General features: G+C 32.7%; 1 protein-coding gene across 3 annotated transcripts; it reads left to right on the forward strand.

Moving 5' to 3' along the window:
* The first annotated feature begins 11,393 nt into the window (after positions 1 to 11,393).
* Positions 11,394 to 16,919, forward strand: LOC123218213. 3 transcript variants are annotated; one of them, XM_044639506.1, is made up of 7 exons: positions 11,397 to 12,424; positions 14,518 to 14,570; positions 14,996 to 15,083; positions 15,181 to 15,279; positions 15,753 to 15,883; positions 15,994 to 16,082; positions 16,217 to 16,919. In XM_044639506.1, exons 1-6 carry the CDS (start codon positions 11,837 to 11,839, stop codon positions 16,031 to 16,033), a joined length of 999 nt encoding a protein of 332 aa, XP_044495441.1. In that variant the 5' UTR covers positions 11,397 to 11,836; the 3' UTR covers positions 16,034 to 16,082; positions 16,217 to 16,919. The 3 variants fall into 3 exon arrangements, with proteins under 3 accessions (XP_044495442.1, XP_044495443.1, XP_044495441.1); XM_044639507.1 differs by lacking the exons at positions 15,994 to 16,082; positions 16,217 to 16,919 and adding an exon at positions 15,598 to 15,640 and having other exon boundaries at positions 11,394 to 12,424; positions 15,753 to 15,884; XM_044639508.1 differs by lacking the exons at positions 15,994 to 16,082; positions 16,217 to 16,919 and adding an exon at positions 15,598 to 15,634 and having other exon boundaries at positions 11,394 to 12,424; positions 15,753 to 15,870.
* Positions 16,920 to 17,130: the final 211 nt, after the last annotated feature.

The following is a 17,130-nucleotide window of genomic DNA, read 5'->3' on the forward strand; positions in this document are numbered from 1 at the left end:
ATTATATTATCATTAATAATATAAAAATATAAAAATATTTTATTATTTTACAAATCAAATAAAACAATAATAATAATAAAAGATAGAGTATCTCAAACTGAACTCCTCTAATAACATTGAAGACATAAGATAAATAGCAAAAAATGTGGATAAGTGAATAATCAACATGACTTGATTATGTGGTAAGGTGACGTGACGTGACATGATATGATAAGGTGAGATAGTCTGATGAGTTGAAGTCGTATGTATATGAAATTTCTAAATCGTATGAGACAATTTTAGCTAGAGTTTTAATTTAAGTTTTTTGTTATTTTTTGAAGTCTTTTTTTCTAAAATCAATTTTCTATTGACATAGAGTTTCAATGAATAGAATAATATTATATATATAAACAAATCATTCAAATTTATTTGTATAAATTGAGATAATATTATCTAATTAGATGATTTTGAAGTAAGAAAAAAAGAAACAGTCATATCACTTAATCATGGGTTATCACTTTAACTTATACAAATAAGTTTATACAATTTATTTGTATATATAATTTTATTCTAAAACTAAGTCTTCAAAGAGTCTTAATTTGATTTAAGAAATCAAGAATTTTTAGGATTAATTATTCGAGAATTTAATATTAGTAAAAGTATATTAAAATTATTTACTTTTAAATATATATTATTTAATAAAGTCAATTAAATTATAAGTAATACTATGTATAAACAAATTCTATAAACTAATATGGTAGTATCTAATTAAGTGATTTTTATATGAAAAAATAAACAATCACATCATTCAATCATAAGTTATCACCTCAAATTGTACACATAATTTTACTCAAAAAATTAGAATTTTCTCTAACATAATATAAATATATAAAATGAATAGAGAATATATATATATATATATATATATATATATATATATATATATATATATATATATATATATATATATATATATATATATTAAAAAATATAATTTATGATTTGATTTGATTTAAAAATTATTGAAATCATAATCCAAACTAAAAATTGCATTTTAAAAATTTATCAATTTAAATTAAATTATTTTACAAATAAAATTAAATAAAACTGTAATTTTTAAATAGTTCGATTTGATTTTACTATTATAATCAAATTATACAAAGTTCTCATTGAGATGAGAGGACTGTTGACTTGAGGAGTCATTATGCTCTTATTTTGATGATAACAAACTAATATGTCCCTAAACATATTGACTAATGATTTTACTTGAGTGTGAGCTTAGATTGTAAGGATTTATCTAATGCACTTAAAGGAGTTTCAAGATGGAAATGAAAGAGAAGAGTCAATTGAAGAATTATTGAAGATTTGAAGAAAAACTCAAGTGTTAGGTAGATATATTTGTAATTTAGAGCATTCGTTTTGATTAGAATATTTATTTGCATGGGATAGCTCACTTGAAAACTCATTTTCATACCTTTCACATTTTGGGTTAAAATGTTGTTTTTCAAACTTATTGGTTTAAGCCAATGCTTTCACCAAAGTTTATTAATTCTTTTAAAATGATGAAGTTTTGTGAATTACATTTTCATATCTTAAAGTTGTTTGAAAGAATTTTCAAAAATGGGTTAAATTGTCACTTTTCAAAGTTTTAGGGGTCAAATTGTGATTTTTGAAAATTCAGGGGGTAAAATGTAATAAATTCGGTCAACCGAATTTCACCGACCGAATCAGCTTCCGAATTATCCAGAAGCCATGTATTTTGGCTTCAGAAATTCGGTCGACCGAATGTTGGTTTGAATTTTTCCAACGGCTAGTGCCACGTAAGCTCCACGGAAGTGCCACGTCACATTCGGTTGACCGAATTCCATCCGGTCGATCGAATTGTGCATTTTCTGGAAAATTAAAACGGCTATCTTTGTGCATAACGGTAACTTTCCTTATTTTCCCTTATATAAACCCAATCAATTGCGTTCGAAAAGAACTTTTGCCACCAAGAACTTTCATATATTTGAGAGCAAATTAGTTTTGAGCTATTGACTTGCAAATTATTCTCTCTAATCAAAACCCTTGCTTTTACACTTTGTAATTTCATTTGCTTTGGGTTGTACTAAGCTTTAACTTTCATATACACTTTGAGAGAGATCATATTTCAACATTCATACTAAAATTCGTGTTATAAAAGAGTGAGGTTCACTCTTGGAGAGATTAGAAAATTTCTTGTGAGAGAAATTGTGTTTCAACATTTGTAAAGGTTAATAGCACCTTGGAAGCTATTTTGGTTGTGAAGAAAAGCTTGGTTGAGGTTTAGTCAACCAAGGATTAGTGGAATACTCCAAGGGAGAAAGCTTGGAGGAGTGGACGTAGGCCGGGTTGAGCCGAACCACTATACATCGCGTGTTTGATTTTCTCTTCCCTTAAACTTATATTTTATGTTATGTTATTTTGATTGTATTGATTGTTTGAGATATTTTAGTTATTTTCATACATTGGATTAAAAATAGGCAACATTATTTGATTTGAATAAATTGCTTTAATTCTCAAATTTGGTAAAGATAGTTTTAAAATTGCCTAATTCACCCCCCCTCTTAGGCCATTCGATCCTACAATTGGTATCAGAGCTTGGTTGCTCATTCTCATAAACTTAACCGTTTAGAGCAATGGCCATGAACCTAGGAAAATCCCATACCGTTAGTGAAGGGCTTGCCCCTAATAAACCGCCATTGTTTGATGGCACCGGATATGCCCATAGGAAAAATCGCATGTCGATTTTCCTTCAAAGTGATTATGAATTGTGGGATGTAGTGCAAGATGGACCTTTTATTCCTATGAAAGAAGTGGATGGAAAACAAGTGCCCAAAACTAGGGAAGAAATGACCCCTCAAGATAAGAAGAATATTGCCATTAATGCTAGAGCTATGAATGTGTTGTATTGTGCATTAAATGAATATAACTTTAACAAGGTACAAGCTTGTACCTCGGCTAAAGAAATTTGGGAATTATTGATGGTGTCAAATGAGGGGACTTCACAAGTCAAAGAGACTAAAATTAGCATGCTCACACACTCATACGAGTTGTTTAGGATGAATGAAAATGAAACCATTAGTGACATGTTTGATAGATTTATTACTATTGTGAATGAATTGAAAAATCTTGGCAAAGTTTATACTAACCAAGAAAATGTCAAGAAACTTCTTAGATGCTTGCCTCCCTCTTGGGATCCCAAAGTGACGGCAATCGAAGAAGCAAAGGATGTCAAGACTCTACCTCTTGAAGAACTTTTAGGTTCACTTCTCACTCATGAGCTTACTATGAAGCAACGACAAATTGAAGAAGTGGAAAAGAAGAAAAAGAGTATTGCCTTCAAATCATCAATCAAAGAGAATGAAAAGTTCCTAGAAGAGGAAGAGGAGACATCAAATGATGAAGATGAAGACATTGCACTCTTGAGTAGAAAGATTGGAAAGCTTCTAAGGAATAGAAAGCTAAGAAGAAATGGAAACTTCATAAAAAGGGATGCTTCTAAAGGTGAAAGGGGAGAAAGACAAAGGAGGGAACAAATTGTGTGTTATGAATGCAAGAAGCCGGGACACATCAAATATGATTGCCCTCTCCTCAAAATTGGTAGATCGAAAAAGAAAGCAATGAAAGCTACGTGGGACGATAGCGATGAAAGTGAATCCGAAAGGGAGGATAATGAAGTGGCCAACATGTGTTTCATGGCAACTACAAATAATGAGGTAACTAACTCTAACTCATCTAATACTTTTGATGATTTAGATGACATAGATGATGAGATAGATGAAAACCCCTCATATGAAGAGTTATATGATACACTTGAAGAGATGAATGAAAAACTTGCTCTTTGCATGTCTAAAAATGCAACCCTTAAAAAGAAAAATTTTAATTTGGAAAAGGAAAATGAGTCCTTAAGGAAAGAAAATGAAAATCATAACCAAAAAATCCTTAAGCTTAAAGGAAAAGAAAATGAAGAAAAAAAGTATTCCATTTTTGAAAAAGAAAAACAAAAGTTTGAAAATGATCTTTGCATAGCCAAAAAGGAAAAAGAAATTATAGAAAATGAAATTGAAGTTTTAAAAAGGGGAGCAAAGGATTTAAGTGAAATAGTTTTAAAATTTAAAAATGGAAAAGACATTCTTGATAAAATGCTTGGTGTGCAAAGGGGAGTCTTAAACAAAAGAGGACTTGGTTACAAACCTTTTATCAAGGCAAAATATTTAAAAAATTATTTTGTTAAAGCTTCAACTTCAAGTGAATCAAATATAACTTGCAATTATTGTGGAAGTAAAGGTCATATCTCATCATCTTGCCCAATTCAAAAGAAACATCATATGGGCACTAAGAAAGTGTGGGTTCCTAAGGGAACAAAAACTAACCACCAAGGACCCAACATGATTTGGGTACCTAAGTCAAATTCTTGAATCTTCCATTGTGTTTAGGAACCTAAAAAATAAAAGGAAGAAAAGCAAATGGTTCCTCGATAGCGCTTGCTCAAGACACATGACCGGAGATATCTCACTTTTCTCGACAATAAGCAAGAAAGATGGAGGTCATGTCACCTTTGGAGACAATGCGAAGGGTAAAATTATTGGCATTGGAGATATTGGTAACAATTCTCATATTATCATTGAAAATGTTCTTTTGGTAGATAGTCTTAAACATAATCTCCTTAGCATTAGTCAACTATGTGATAAAGGATTTAAAGTCATTTTTGAGCCAAATAGTTGCACTATAGAAAATATGAATGATGGAAAAACAAGTTGTGTAGGAAATAGAGATGGAAATGTTTACACTATAAATGTAGAAAATGCATCTCATGAAAATCTATGTTTCTCCGCATTGCATGAAAATAGTTGGTTGTGGCATAGAAGATTAGGTCATGCTAGCATGGACTTGATTTCAAAAATCTCCAAGAAGGAGCTTGTAAAAGGTCTTCCGAAAATAGATTTTATTAAAGATAAAATTTGTGATGCATGTCAATTTGGTAAACAAACAAAAAATTCTTTTAAAAGTAAAACACATATTTCTACATCTAGACCTTTGCAACTTTTTCATATTGATCTTTTTGGTCCTTCAAGAACCGCAAGCCTAAGTGGAAAACATTATGCTTTTGTTATTGTTGATGATTTTTCAAGATTCACTTGGGTACTTTTTCTTGCATCAAAAGATGAAGCCCTCCATGCATTTTCAAAATTTATCAAGAAAATACAAAAAGAAAAAGAAATGCATATTTCTTGCATTAGAAGTGATCATGGGGGAGAATTTGAAAATCATTTATTCGAAAACTTTTGTGATGAGCATGATATTGAACATCAATTCTCTTGTCCTAGAACTCCCCAACAAAATGGTGTTGTTGAAAGAAAGAATAGGACAATTCAAGAGATGGCTAGAACCATGTTAAATGAAAAAGCTTTACCTCAATATTTTTGGGCGGAAGCCGTAAACACCGCATGCTATGTTTTAAATCGTGTTTTAATAAGACCATCTTTAGATTTAACTCCATATGAACTTTGGAAAAACAAAAAAACCAAATATTGGTTATTTTAAAGTTTTTGGATGCAAATGCTTTATTTTGAACACAAAAGACAACTTAGGAAAATTTGATTCAAAATCGGACATTGGCATTTTTCTTGGATATTCATCATCTAGCAAAGCATATAGAGTGTTTAACAAAAGGACACTAGTAGTTGAGGAATCCATGCATGTTATTTTTGATGAATCTAATCCTTTAACTAGTGTGCAAGTTGATATTGATGATGATCAAGTTAAAAATGGTGACCAAACGGAAATTCATGATTCACCAAATGATGATAAGGATGAAGCAAAACAAGAGCTAGAACATGAAGAAGATAAAGATAAAGATCTTCCTAAGGCTTGGAGGTATGCAAATGCTCATCTTAAAGAATTAATTATTGGTGAGAAAAATCAAGGTGTTAAAACTAGATCATCTTTTAATCTTTGTAATAATTTAGCATTTCTTTCACAATTTGAACCAAAAACATTTCATGATGCATTAAATGATGAATTTTGGATTTTAGCCATGCAAGAGGAACTAAATCAATTTGAAAGAAATAATGTTTGGGAACTAGTCCCTCGTCCGGATCATCAATCCGTTATTGGCACAAAATGGGTTTTTAGAAACAAAATGGATGAATCCGGAGTGGTTGTTAGAAATAAAGCTAGATTAGTGGCTCAAGGCTACAACCAAGAGGAGGGAATAGATTTTGAAGAAACTTTTGCACCGGTAGCTAGACTAGAATCCATTAGGATGCTTTTGGCATTTGCATGTTCCAAAAATTTTATTTTATATCAAATGGATGTCAAAAGTGCTTTCTTAAATGGATTTATCATGGAGGAAGTTTATGTTGAACAACCTCCCGGGTTTGAAAGTCATGATTTCCCAAACCATGTTTTTAAACTTCAAAAAGCTCTTTATGGTTTAAAACAAGCACCTCGAGCATGGTATGAACGTTTGAGTAAATTCTTGCTTGAAAAAGACTTTTGCATTGGAAAAGTAGATACTACATTGTTTATTAAGAGAAAAGAAAATGATATTCTTTTAGTTCAAATTTATGTTGATGATATCATTTTTGGATCTACTAATGTCTCTTTGTGTGAAGAATTTTCTAACCTCATGAGCAAAGAATTTGAAATGAGCATGATGGGAGAACTCAAGTATTTTCTCGGACTTAATATCAAGCAAAGCAAAGAGGGTATCTTCATCAACCAATCTTCATACATCAAGGACTTATTAACGAAGTTTGGCATGGAAGGACTAAAAGCTTCAAGCACACCAATGAGTTCAACTATCAAGCTCACCAAAGATGAGAGTGGGCCAAATGTTGATGTTAAAATGTATAGAGGTATGATTGGCTCTCTTTTATATTTGACGGCTAGTAGACTCTATATTATGTTTAGTGTATGCTTGTGTGCTCGATTCCAATCATGTCCCAAGGAATCTCATTTAAAAGCCCTAAAAAGAATTTTCAAATATTTACATGGCACTAGATTTTTAGGGTTGTGGTATCCTAGAGAAACTTCTTTTGACCTAGTGAGCTATTCGGATGCCGACTTTGCCGGAAGCCAAGTCGATAGAAAAAGTACTAGTAGTACTTGTCATTTTCTAGGTCATGCATTAGTTTCATGGTTTTCAAGGAAACAAAACTCCGTAGCTTTATCAACCGCGGAAGCGGAATATATTGCCGCCGGTAGTTGTTGTGCTCAAGCCTTGTGGATGCAACAAACCCTTAGGGATTATGGAGTTAGCCTATCTAAAACTCCAATCTTGTGTGACAACACAAGTGCTATTAGCTTATCCAAAAATCCCATTCAACACTCTCGAACCAAGCATATAGAAATTAGATATCATTTTATTCGAGACCATGTTCAAAAGGGTGATATTTGTCTTGATTTTGTATTCACCGAAAATCAACTTGCGGATATTTTTACAAAACCTCTTGGAGAAGAACGTTTTTGCAAAATTAGAGGTGAACTTGGGATCATGGAATCACCACATTAGCATTTGCACTTAAATATCATTGTGGTTGTGGTGTTTTGGTTGAATCGAAAGTGTCAAATATGCCTTGTGTATCATTTCATGTTTGACCATATTTGATAGTTTCCTTGTACCAATTATTCTTGTATTGATTTTTGATGTGTTTGATTTAATTTTTCCTTATATTTAGCATCAAATTTCGTTGTATTTTATGTTATTGAGTCAAAATTGCATAGTTGGATCATTTTGGGTTGTTTATACTCAATATGGGACAACAAAGTGCATAAAATATACACCAGAATTTTGCAGAATTCGGCTGACGAATTGGAAAATTCGGTCGACCGTTTGCTACAGTGATTCTGCAATGTATAAGGGCAAAATGTTTCTCCACCTTTTTTCATCATGTTTCTTCAATTTTTTTTTCTTTTCTTCAAATTGGTTCCCAACATTTTTTTTTCTACACTTTCTAAACAAAATTATCTTTCAAAAACATCATAGTTCACCTAAATTTTTAATAAAATCTCTAAAGATTTTAGACCCTAAAAATTTGAATTTTGCTCCAATTCATCCAAAATTTGGTTTTTGTCTTAAAATTTTTTTTTGGTTATTCTTTTTGGATTTCAACTATACCATTGGATTTCTCTCACCATTTTTAACTTGGGTGTGTATTCAAATTTCAAATGTGAGAATGTTCATTTACATTTTTGCCCTTGTACATACATTTGAAGCCATGGTGCATTTCATCTCATTTTATTGCACTCAATATGACATTTATACTTCTTCTCTATTTTCCATTTGAAAACTTACTCTTGTGCTTCATTTTATTTAAGTTGATACTTATGTGATTAGTTTGTGCATAGTTAAACACTTGTACTCTTACTTGGATGATTATGATTGTTTGGATTTTTTTTTTATTGGTTTAGCCTTGATAATCATATCTTCTATGTATGTGTTAAGGTATTTTAGTCTTTCTTTGCCTTGTGGATATATATCTTGCTTATTTTCCTTTTTATAATGACAAATCTATGGATTTTCCACATGCTTTTATGTTTTATCTTGTTTGAATTGTTAATGCTCTTATTTTGATGCTCATACTTATTTAGACATTATATTCATGCACTATGTCTTGATGGTTATTTTTGGGCCATTTTGGTGGTCATTTGCTTTCACATTCTTTTGTCTCCTTGATTATGTCATTTTATCCATTGCCTTATTCTTTTTGATAATGACAAAGGGGGAGAAAAGTTTGATTAGCAATTGCTACTTTCATTTCATTGATGATGTGGATATTTTAATGAAGATATATGTTGTGGATGTTGTGGATATTTTGATGAAGATATATGTGATTGATGAGATTAATGTTAAACATATTATTATTTGCATATATTCAGGGGGAGGAAACTTGATTTTTTAAGGCGAACTCTTGCAAAATTTTTTTAAAATCAAGTGTTTCTTAACTTCAAGGAAATACATTCATTGATATATTTTACTAAATTCCTTGAAGTGCATATGTGTTTGTCATCATCAAAAAGGGGGAGATTGTTGACTTGAGGAGTCATTATGCTCTTATTTTGATGATAACAAACTAATATGTCCCTAAACATATTGACTAATGATTTTACTTGAGTGTGAGCTTAGATTGCAAGGATTTATCTAATGCACTTGAAGGAGTTTCAAGATGGAAATGAAAGAGAAGAGTCAATTGAAGAATTATTGAAGATTTGAAGAAAAACTCAAGTGTTAGGTAGATATATTTGTAATTTAGAGCATTCGTTTTGATTAGAATATTTATTTGCATGGGATAGCTCACTTGAAAACTCATTTTCATACCTTTCACATTTTGGGTTAAAATGTTGTTTTTCAAACTTATTGGTTTAAGCCAATGCTTTCACCAAAGTTTATTAATTCTTTTAAAATGATGAAGTTTTGTGAATTACATTTTCATATCTTAAAGTTGTTTGAAAGAATTTTCAAAAATGGGTTAAATTGTCACTTTTCAAAGTTTTAGGGGTCAAATTGTGATTTTTGAAAATTCAGGGGGTAAAATGTTATAAATTCGGTCAACCGAATTTCACCGACCGAATCAGCTTCCGAATTATCCAGAAGCCATGTATTTTGGCTTCAGAAATTCGGTCGACCGAATGTTGGTTTGAATTTTTCCAACGGCTAGTGCCACGTAAGCTCCACGGAAGTGCCACGTCACATCCGGTTGACCGAATTCCATCCGATCGACCGAATTGTGCGTTTTCTGGAAAATTAAAACGGCTATCTTTATGCATAACGGTAACTTTCCTTATTTTCCCTTATATAAACCCAATCAATTGCGTTCGAAAAGAACTTTTGCCACCAAGAACTTTCATATATTTGAGAGCAAATTAGTTTTGAGCTATTGACTTGCAAATTATTCTCTCTAATCAAAACCCTTGCTTTTACACTTTGTAATTTCATTTGCTTTGGGTTGTACTAAGCTTTAACTTTCATATACACTTTGAGAGAGATCATATTTCAACATTCATACTAAAATTCGTGTTATAAAAGAGTGAGGTTCACTCTTGGAGAGATTAGAAAATTTCTTGTGAGAGAAATTGTGTTTCAATATTTGTAAAGGTTAATAGCACCTTGGAAGCTATTTTGGTTGTGAAGAAAAGCTTGGTTGAGATTTAGTCAACCAAAGATTAGTGGAATACTCCAAGGGAGAAAGCTTGGAGGAGTGGACGTAGGCCGGGTTGAGCCGAACCACTATACATCGCGTGTTTGATTTTCTCTTCCCTTAAACTTATATTTTATGTTATGTTATTTTGATTGTATTGATTGTTTGAGATATTTTAGTTATTTTCATACATTGGATTAAAAATAGGCAACATTATTTGATTTGAATAAATTGCTTTAATTCTCAAATTTGGTAAAGATAGTTTTAAAATTGCCTAATTCACCCCCCCCTCTTAGACCATTCGATCCTACAAGGACAATCAAATTATGTTAATCCATGTCTAATCAAAATCTTTTATTGAGATACTTAAGGCTAGAGATGGCAATTTGAGCCCGACTTTAGGGGTCCCGACCCTCCCCGACCTTAACGGGTAGGGGATTCCCCGATAAAAACGGGGAAAGGGGAGGGAATGGGGATGAAAAAAATCTCCGTAATCGGGGACGGGGCGAGAACGGGGATACATATGTCCTCGCCCCGCCCCTTAAATCTAATATATTAATATAATAATTTATAAACTATTAAGTTATAGAAATTTTTACATTATGATTTATTAAAATTATAACTTTAATTTTACTAATTTTTGAATTATCAATTATTAGCTTTTACTAATTTCTAAACTATTAATCTAATATATTAAAAAAACCCCAGAATCTCATTACCATAAAATACAAATGTACCAAATTAATTCTATTTCAACTTCAGTTAGTCAATCCACCAGGTTTTACGAAAAAAAAAAAACAAATTATAACTTGATAAAATCAATTAAAGTGAATAAAAAGTATTAAATTTAATGTTATCATAAAATTACCCTAAATCACATACATGAAGAGCTACTAATGAAGAAATTGATTATTGCATATTGTTAGATTTTATGAAAACTTTGTATTTAAACTAAAATAACAATGAATATTTTGTAGTTCTTGTAACAAGTGATATTTTTGAAGAATATAATTTATTTTATTTATTGAAATATATAACGGAATTAAAATTTATATTTACGAATATGGAGAGGGGATTTTTTCCGCGGGGACGGGACGGGGATGGGGAGGGGACGGAGATTTTTTTTTTATCCCCTCCCCGCCCTCCCCATTGCCATCCCTACTTAAGGCATATTATTGGCGTTGAGTGGTCATGAGTCAGCCATTAAACCTAGAGTTTTATTTGATAATATAATTGATTCGTATCAAGATAATCCGAGTCAGGGGTAGGACACTGAAAAAAATAAAAAATGAAAAACTACCGGGGAAAAATTAGTGCGAACTTTCGATTTACTTTCACCTGCACCTGCCCCAATCTCCACTCCACCTTCCCCAATCTACACTCCACCTTTCCCATTTCGCCATCAACGGCCATCAACAAGCCAAACCACTCACCAAAACTCATCTCATTGTAGCATCATTATCATCTTTTTCTTCATCTGCGTCTTCGTCTCCGTCGTCTTCCTTTGCTTTCTTTATAGAAAAACCTTTAGCCAACACAAACAAAAACATTTAACACAACCACCTCACTTCCAACACAAACAAACGAGCTCCACCAACCTCCACTACACTTTGGTGTTCGTGATGATGGGTGTTGTGTAAAAAGATTGTATTTTTATATTTATATTTGTTTAAGTCAAGTTACTTTTGGCCCTCATGTTGTTCTTGCTTTTAGTTTTTTCTTTCTTGTTCTTGTCCATCATCTTCGTTGTGTGTGTCATTATTACCCTCAAGAAAACTGATTGTCTTGAACAAGTGGAGAAGGAGTATGCATTAGCTTTGAAGAATGCTTCGGTCAGTCAAGAGCGGGAAAATGACCAGAACCCATTGGCAGCACAGCTGTTGCTTGAGATCCTGCCGGCGAAAACTGCTGCCAAATGGGCGAAATTTTTTGCCAAGAAAAAGTGTGAGATTCCGGACGGGAATGGGTTGGGTCACGAGAAGGAGGTGGATGAGAGTAGTGACGGTGCAGGGTCAGGTGGGGATGATAGTAAGATAGTGAAGAAGAAGAAGAAGAAAAGTAAGAAGAAGAAATTGGATTCCAAAGGTGAAGAAGAAAGTAATGGTGAAGAGAAGGAGGGTGAGGAAAAAGATAAAAGAAATTCGGATTCGGATAATTTGAAACACGAATTGGTTTATTTATATCCATTTACAGGATCAAGTAGTGCAACTCAGAGGAAGATCAAGCAACAGTATGATCATCTTGTTCAGTGTCATGAAAGCAAAAAGTTGACACTTGCCCAGGTTAAATTTTGTTCTTTTATTTCCTTTTTGTTTCTGTAAAGTTTATGTTTTTGTTTATTTATTTTGGTTAAATTATAAGTTTATTGAGGGTTGGAAACTGATTTTGTTGAATTATTATTATTATTATTATCGTGATCATCATTATTATTATTATTTTAAATTTAGATCTGGTTTGTTATGCCATTTGGAGAAAAATACTCATTTAAAACGTTTATTTTTCCCTCTTTTTTGGCGTGTGGGGGAAGGCACCTGGTTGAGAAATTACTTGTTCATGCTAAGCGGCTGTTAACATAATTTGCAGAACAAAAACTTATGTTTTGAGTCCAGGGTCCATTAATGAGTGAGTTTTTTTTTATGAGATGGTGAGCTGATCATATCCAATAATGTGGCTGATCAATGGCACATAGAGATGAATTTGTAATTAAACAATTAGAGGTGTGCAAGAAAACCTTCATGCTACAATTAATAGTGCTTATCTTTTCGAAGTGGGTTATGATTTTATACCAGTGGTTGTTTGACATGATAGATTTAGAGATCAAGCACCTTTACCTGTTTGACAATGACCTTGCAACCGTAGAATTTATGAATGGAAGTGCACAATGACATTTTTGTTAGTAAAGGCTTTATTTGTTGCATATGCTAAGGGGACATAAGGAGGATTTCTTTTACCAGGTCTAATGCTCTGGAAGAAGGCTGCTTAAATTATATGTGAATCGTGCTCAGTGGACTTGTTAGGTGTGTAGAAAGCATGAGTAGTTTTCTTTTTCGTAAAAGTTGAGGGGATAGAGTGCAGCAGTTAGTTCTAATTACTTGGATTACAAAAGGACTGGGTAGAGAGGAGAAGTGTTTTCTGTGGATTTTAGATAAAAAAGTAAAATATTAACCAGTGGCATCTATGGGCTGATGGAGGGAGGAATAGTATCACTTTTGTCATAACATAACGTAGATTTTAGGTCACACTATGATCTCCTTTACTAACTTATGATGGAAGTGTTGGAATTCCAGTCTGTTCTAGAGTGGTTCACTCTGTTTCAAGTGGTTTTCTTTCTCCTGTTTTGTGTGCATGCATGTGTGTTTGCTTTTCTTGGTTTACATGTACTAATACTAATGAAAAAAATATGCACCTTTTGTTCAATGATAGGATTGACCTTTAATGTTGTAAATACAAATCACAGTTGTAGTTGATTATCCTGTTACTTTGGGGCGTACTGATGTAAAATTGATATTAGGTGGAAGTTTGAAATGCATTCTACTGATAGGATAAAAGCCTTTAATGTGTTACACATACAACTAAAATACTTTAGGACCATTTACTTGAAAACTTGTTAATGTAAAACTGAGATTAAGTGAAAATCTAAAATGCCTTCTCCTAAAATTTTGGATCAGACTATCTGAGCTAAAAAGCTGTACCATGTTGAGTCTAGATTCAACGGCGAAACTTTGCAGGCTTATAATTTTTAATTTTCCCTCAAAAAGTCAGCATGAGGCAGATATGTGCATGTGACATCACATGTTTATGAAACAATTTATGGTGAAACTTTCCTGGGAGAATTGAGATATAACCATTATGAACTTGTTGTTTCCTTTTTCTGATTCTCTTGTACTGCATGATATAAGTAGACTTTTGAGTTGTCCTACCTGGAGAAATGATGATGAAAATTTGATAAGGTTTGAGTTTGTATTGTAATCACTCCATGAATCCCTTTCTATCTGTTTTTGCTTGAGCTGGTGCAGCACAAGAAGGTGATGATATGTTGTATCACAATGCAAAGCACGTGTTTATAATCTCTTTGTGCAATTTGTTCTTTTTGCTATATTTTATTTTAATAAGCTAAGCCTGCAATTTGGCTCATGCTGCACTCTACTAGATATCAGAATGTGCAAATTTAGAAGAACTTTGTAGTTCAGTTTGTTCTTGTCTGATGGATAGATTGATCACAAAGTTATGTGAATTGTTCTGGGTATCATAATTAGAAAATCCTTGCATATGTAAGCTGTGTGGCGTTTGGAAAACTAAATATTGCTATTATATTTACATATTAATACTGTTACATCTGCAACATAACAATTCTTTATTTTATTGCATAATACAGGTGGCAGAATTTGCTCATTGTTTGACAGAGGCCAAAGATGATTTAGAGCACAAGTCAGTTTGAAAATAATTTTCCGAAAGCAAAATATCTATTTATTCTAATTTTTTAATATTCGTGACAAATCACCATCTTTTGTTTCTTTTGAAGTCTTTATTATATTCTATTTCCTCATTGCAGTGAATAATTTTCTTTTCTGCTGTTTCGTTGTTTGTAACTTAATTTTCTGACCTAATAGGTCCAATTAGTTTTTGATCGATTGTGCTTACATGCTTTGTGTCTCCTATGTGACCTCGTACTACAACTTTTCTGTCCTCAAGACTTCCATTTAAACTTTAAAATTTCTTTATCCTCTGACTCCCTTGTTTTACGTTGTAGTTTTCTACGAATTTCTGATCTATCAACTAGTCCTATCTAAATTTCACTTCCCCAAGCTTCTCCTGAATCAGAACTTAGATAATTCTTCAAATTTGTATTACAGGTCTGAGGCCATTAACCGCAAGTTTACAATAACAAAGGCTCTGTTAAACAAGGCAGATAGATCATCAGTTGATCGCATTTGCCAACAGGTGATTTCTAGATTTTATTTGATATAGTTGTAGAATGGAGTAGGTACCATGTTTATTGGTCTTTTCTAAAAGAGGATTACTTCATTGATCCCATTAGTTATTCAAGCTAGAGAAGGAACAAAAGAGATTAGAGGATGATGCATTTGTCTATAATTGGCTTCAACGACAGCTTAAGCTTTCACCAGTATACAAGAAGGTAACAAGTCAAACAGTTAAGCTGGGATTATAGTTGATTGCGGGCTTTTAATCAAAGTTGTGCTTGTTTTGGATGCTTTCTTGTGCTTTAAGAATAAGTTCTTCATAAATTTATATGCATACAGATAATATTGGATAACTGTAATTACAACATGAAGGAACACCATCATATTTATGTATTTCTGTATCTGTTGCTGTAAAAAATATTATCATAGATTGTGAGAGATGAGCTCAAAACTGGACTTGTCATTTTTTTTTTTTTTTGCATAACAACAGCAACACTCATTTAGAATGATGTAATATACATGGATTTTTGCAGGTTGGTGGTTTTCATCTCAGATACTATGCACAAAAGAGTAAAAGTTAATATTTTGTTTAACCATTATTTGATTAGATTGTTTGACTGATTCTGTCTTCATACTTGCAAATATCTCTTTCTCCTGTATTCTCATAGTTGTGATCTATTTATTAAAGATGCTTGAAGTTCATGCTTCCATGGAGGAGAAGGCCAAGTCCACTGAGTCGACAAAAAGCACAGACACAGAAGAATTTACTGACATTTCTTTTGAGGAACTATTAGCACAAGAGAAGAAGGATTCGTTTTGGTTTGTTGCTTATCTGAAATTCCTATCTGCTAACAAAATTTTGATTTTATTCCAAATGTTCTTTTCCCATTGCTTATCAAATTACATTTTTCTTAAATTTCTACACTCAGGCAAAAGAATGGGAGATCGAGATTGTCCCCCGGCAGATGACATTGTTTAGCAGCTTTAGTTAACTGTACTTGTGGAATCAGTTTTTGTAGTATGTATTTCTAATACCTAAAACTATGCATCATTGCAGTAAATTTTCTATTTTCGGTTGCCTATATGCTTCCTTTGGTTGTTTTGTTGAAGAAAATAATGGTCTTGACATCTTCTTTTGATTTTTCTGTCTAGGTTTTTGAGGCGGCAACTACTCAATCCGATACACAATGAACCTTGATGTAGTATACCATGTTCTTATGGATTTTGGCATCTATAATTACTAACCATCACAAAATTGATTCAGCATCCTGCCAAAACTCTATTTACATAGCTTCTGATGTATAAAATGTTTTTCATGGAATTGTAACTTGATAAAAATGTTTATCATGACAATAGAACTCCAGGGCCATACCGACCGAAGCTATGAACTTGACAGGGTGGTGCTTTCTGCTGTTATTAGAGGTTTGAAAAGTTTTTGCCGAACTACCAGGAGCCCCTCTTTGTTTCACTTGTGGGTTGGGTAGTTTTGGCTATAGTAGAAGCCAATTATAACAAGTGAAAACATTCAACCATTGCAACAATTCCCCGTTGGTTGGTTTTGTTCTGTACTTATGATTTGGCATTCTTGTGTTGATCTATCAGGAGGAAAATCTGTGTTAGTTTTATTGGTTCCTTGAATGAAATGGTCGTACTTGGCCCATGTTTGTGGGTAATGTTGCCAAGTGAATGCCCACAAAAACTGATATGTCTGTGCGCAGTATGTGCTTTAACCCAGTGTGTGCTTATCAGTGATATGATGAATGCAGAGGCGGGGAGCGAGTTGTTCAAATGAATATGACTGCATGCCTTGTCTATTAAGTCTGCAGTACTAATTTCACTTCGGAAATCAACCGTCATCCACTTGCTTCGATATCTCCAACAACTAACTTTCATCATAATATCATGCTGAAACTTACTGAAATGAAATTAAATGTTAGTGAACTTCAAAGGTTAGTTTGAGTGGTGAAAGTAAAAGAGACCGATTGATGGTGAAAGCGAAAGAGACCGATTAGCTTGACGGACCAGTACCCCTGTTATTACTTGAACCACATTTAATTTTCTTGGTT

This window comes from Mangifera indica, chromosome 6, assembly GCF_011075055.1.
Source record: "Mangifera indica cultivar Alphonso chromosome 6, CATAS_Mindica_2.1, whole genome shotgun sequence".
Taxonomy (NCBI): domain Eukaryota; kingdom Viridiplantae; phylum Streptophyta; class Magnoliopsida; order Sapindales; family Anacardiaceae; genus Mangifera; species Mangifera indica.

Coding starts and splice junctions, on each gene's coding strand:
- LOC123218213 (XM_044639506.1), top strand. CDS start 11,837: ATGTTGTTCTTGCTTTTAGTTTTTTCTTTCTTGTTCTTGTCCATCATC. Junction 15,084..15,180: donor TTGATCGCATTTGCCAACAG/GTGATTTCTAGA, acceptor TGATCCCATTAG/TTATTCAAGCTAGAGAAGGA. Junction 15,884..15,993: donor GAGAAGAAGGATTCGTTTTG/GTTTGTTGCTTA, acceptor TTCTACACTCAG/GCAAAAGAATGGGAGATCGA.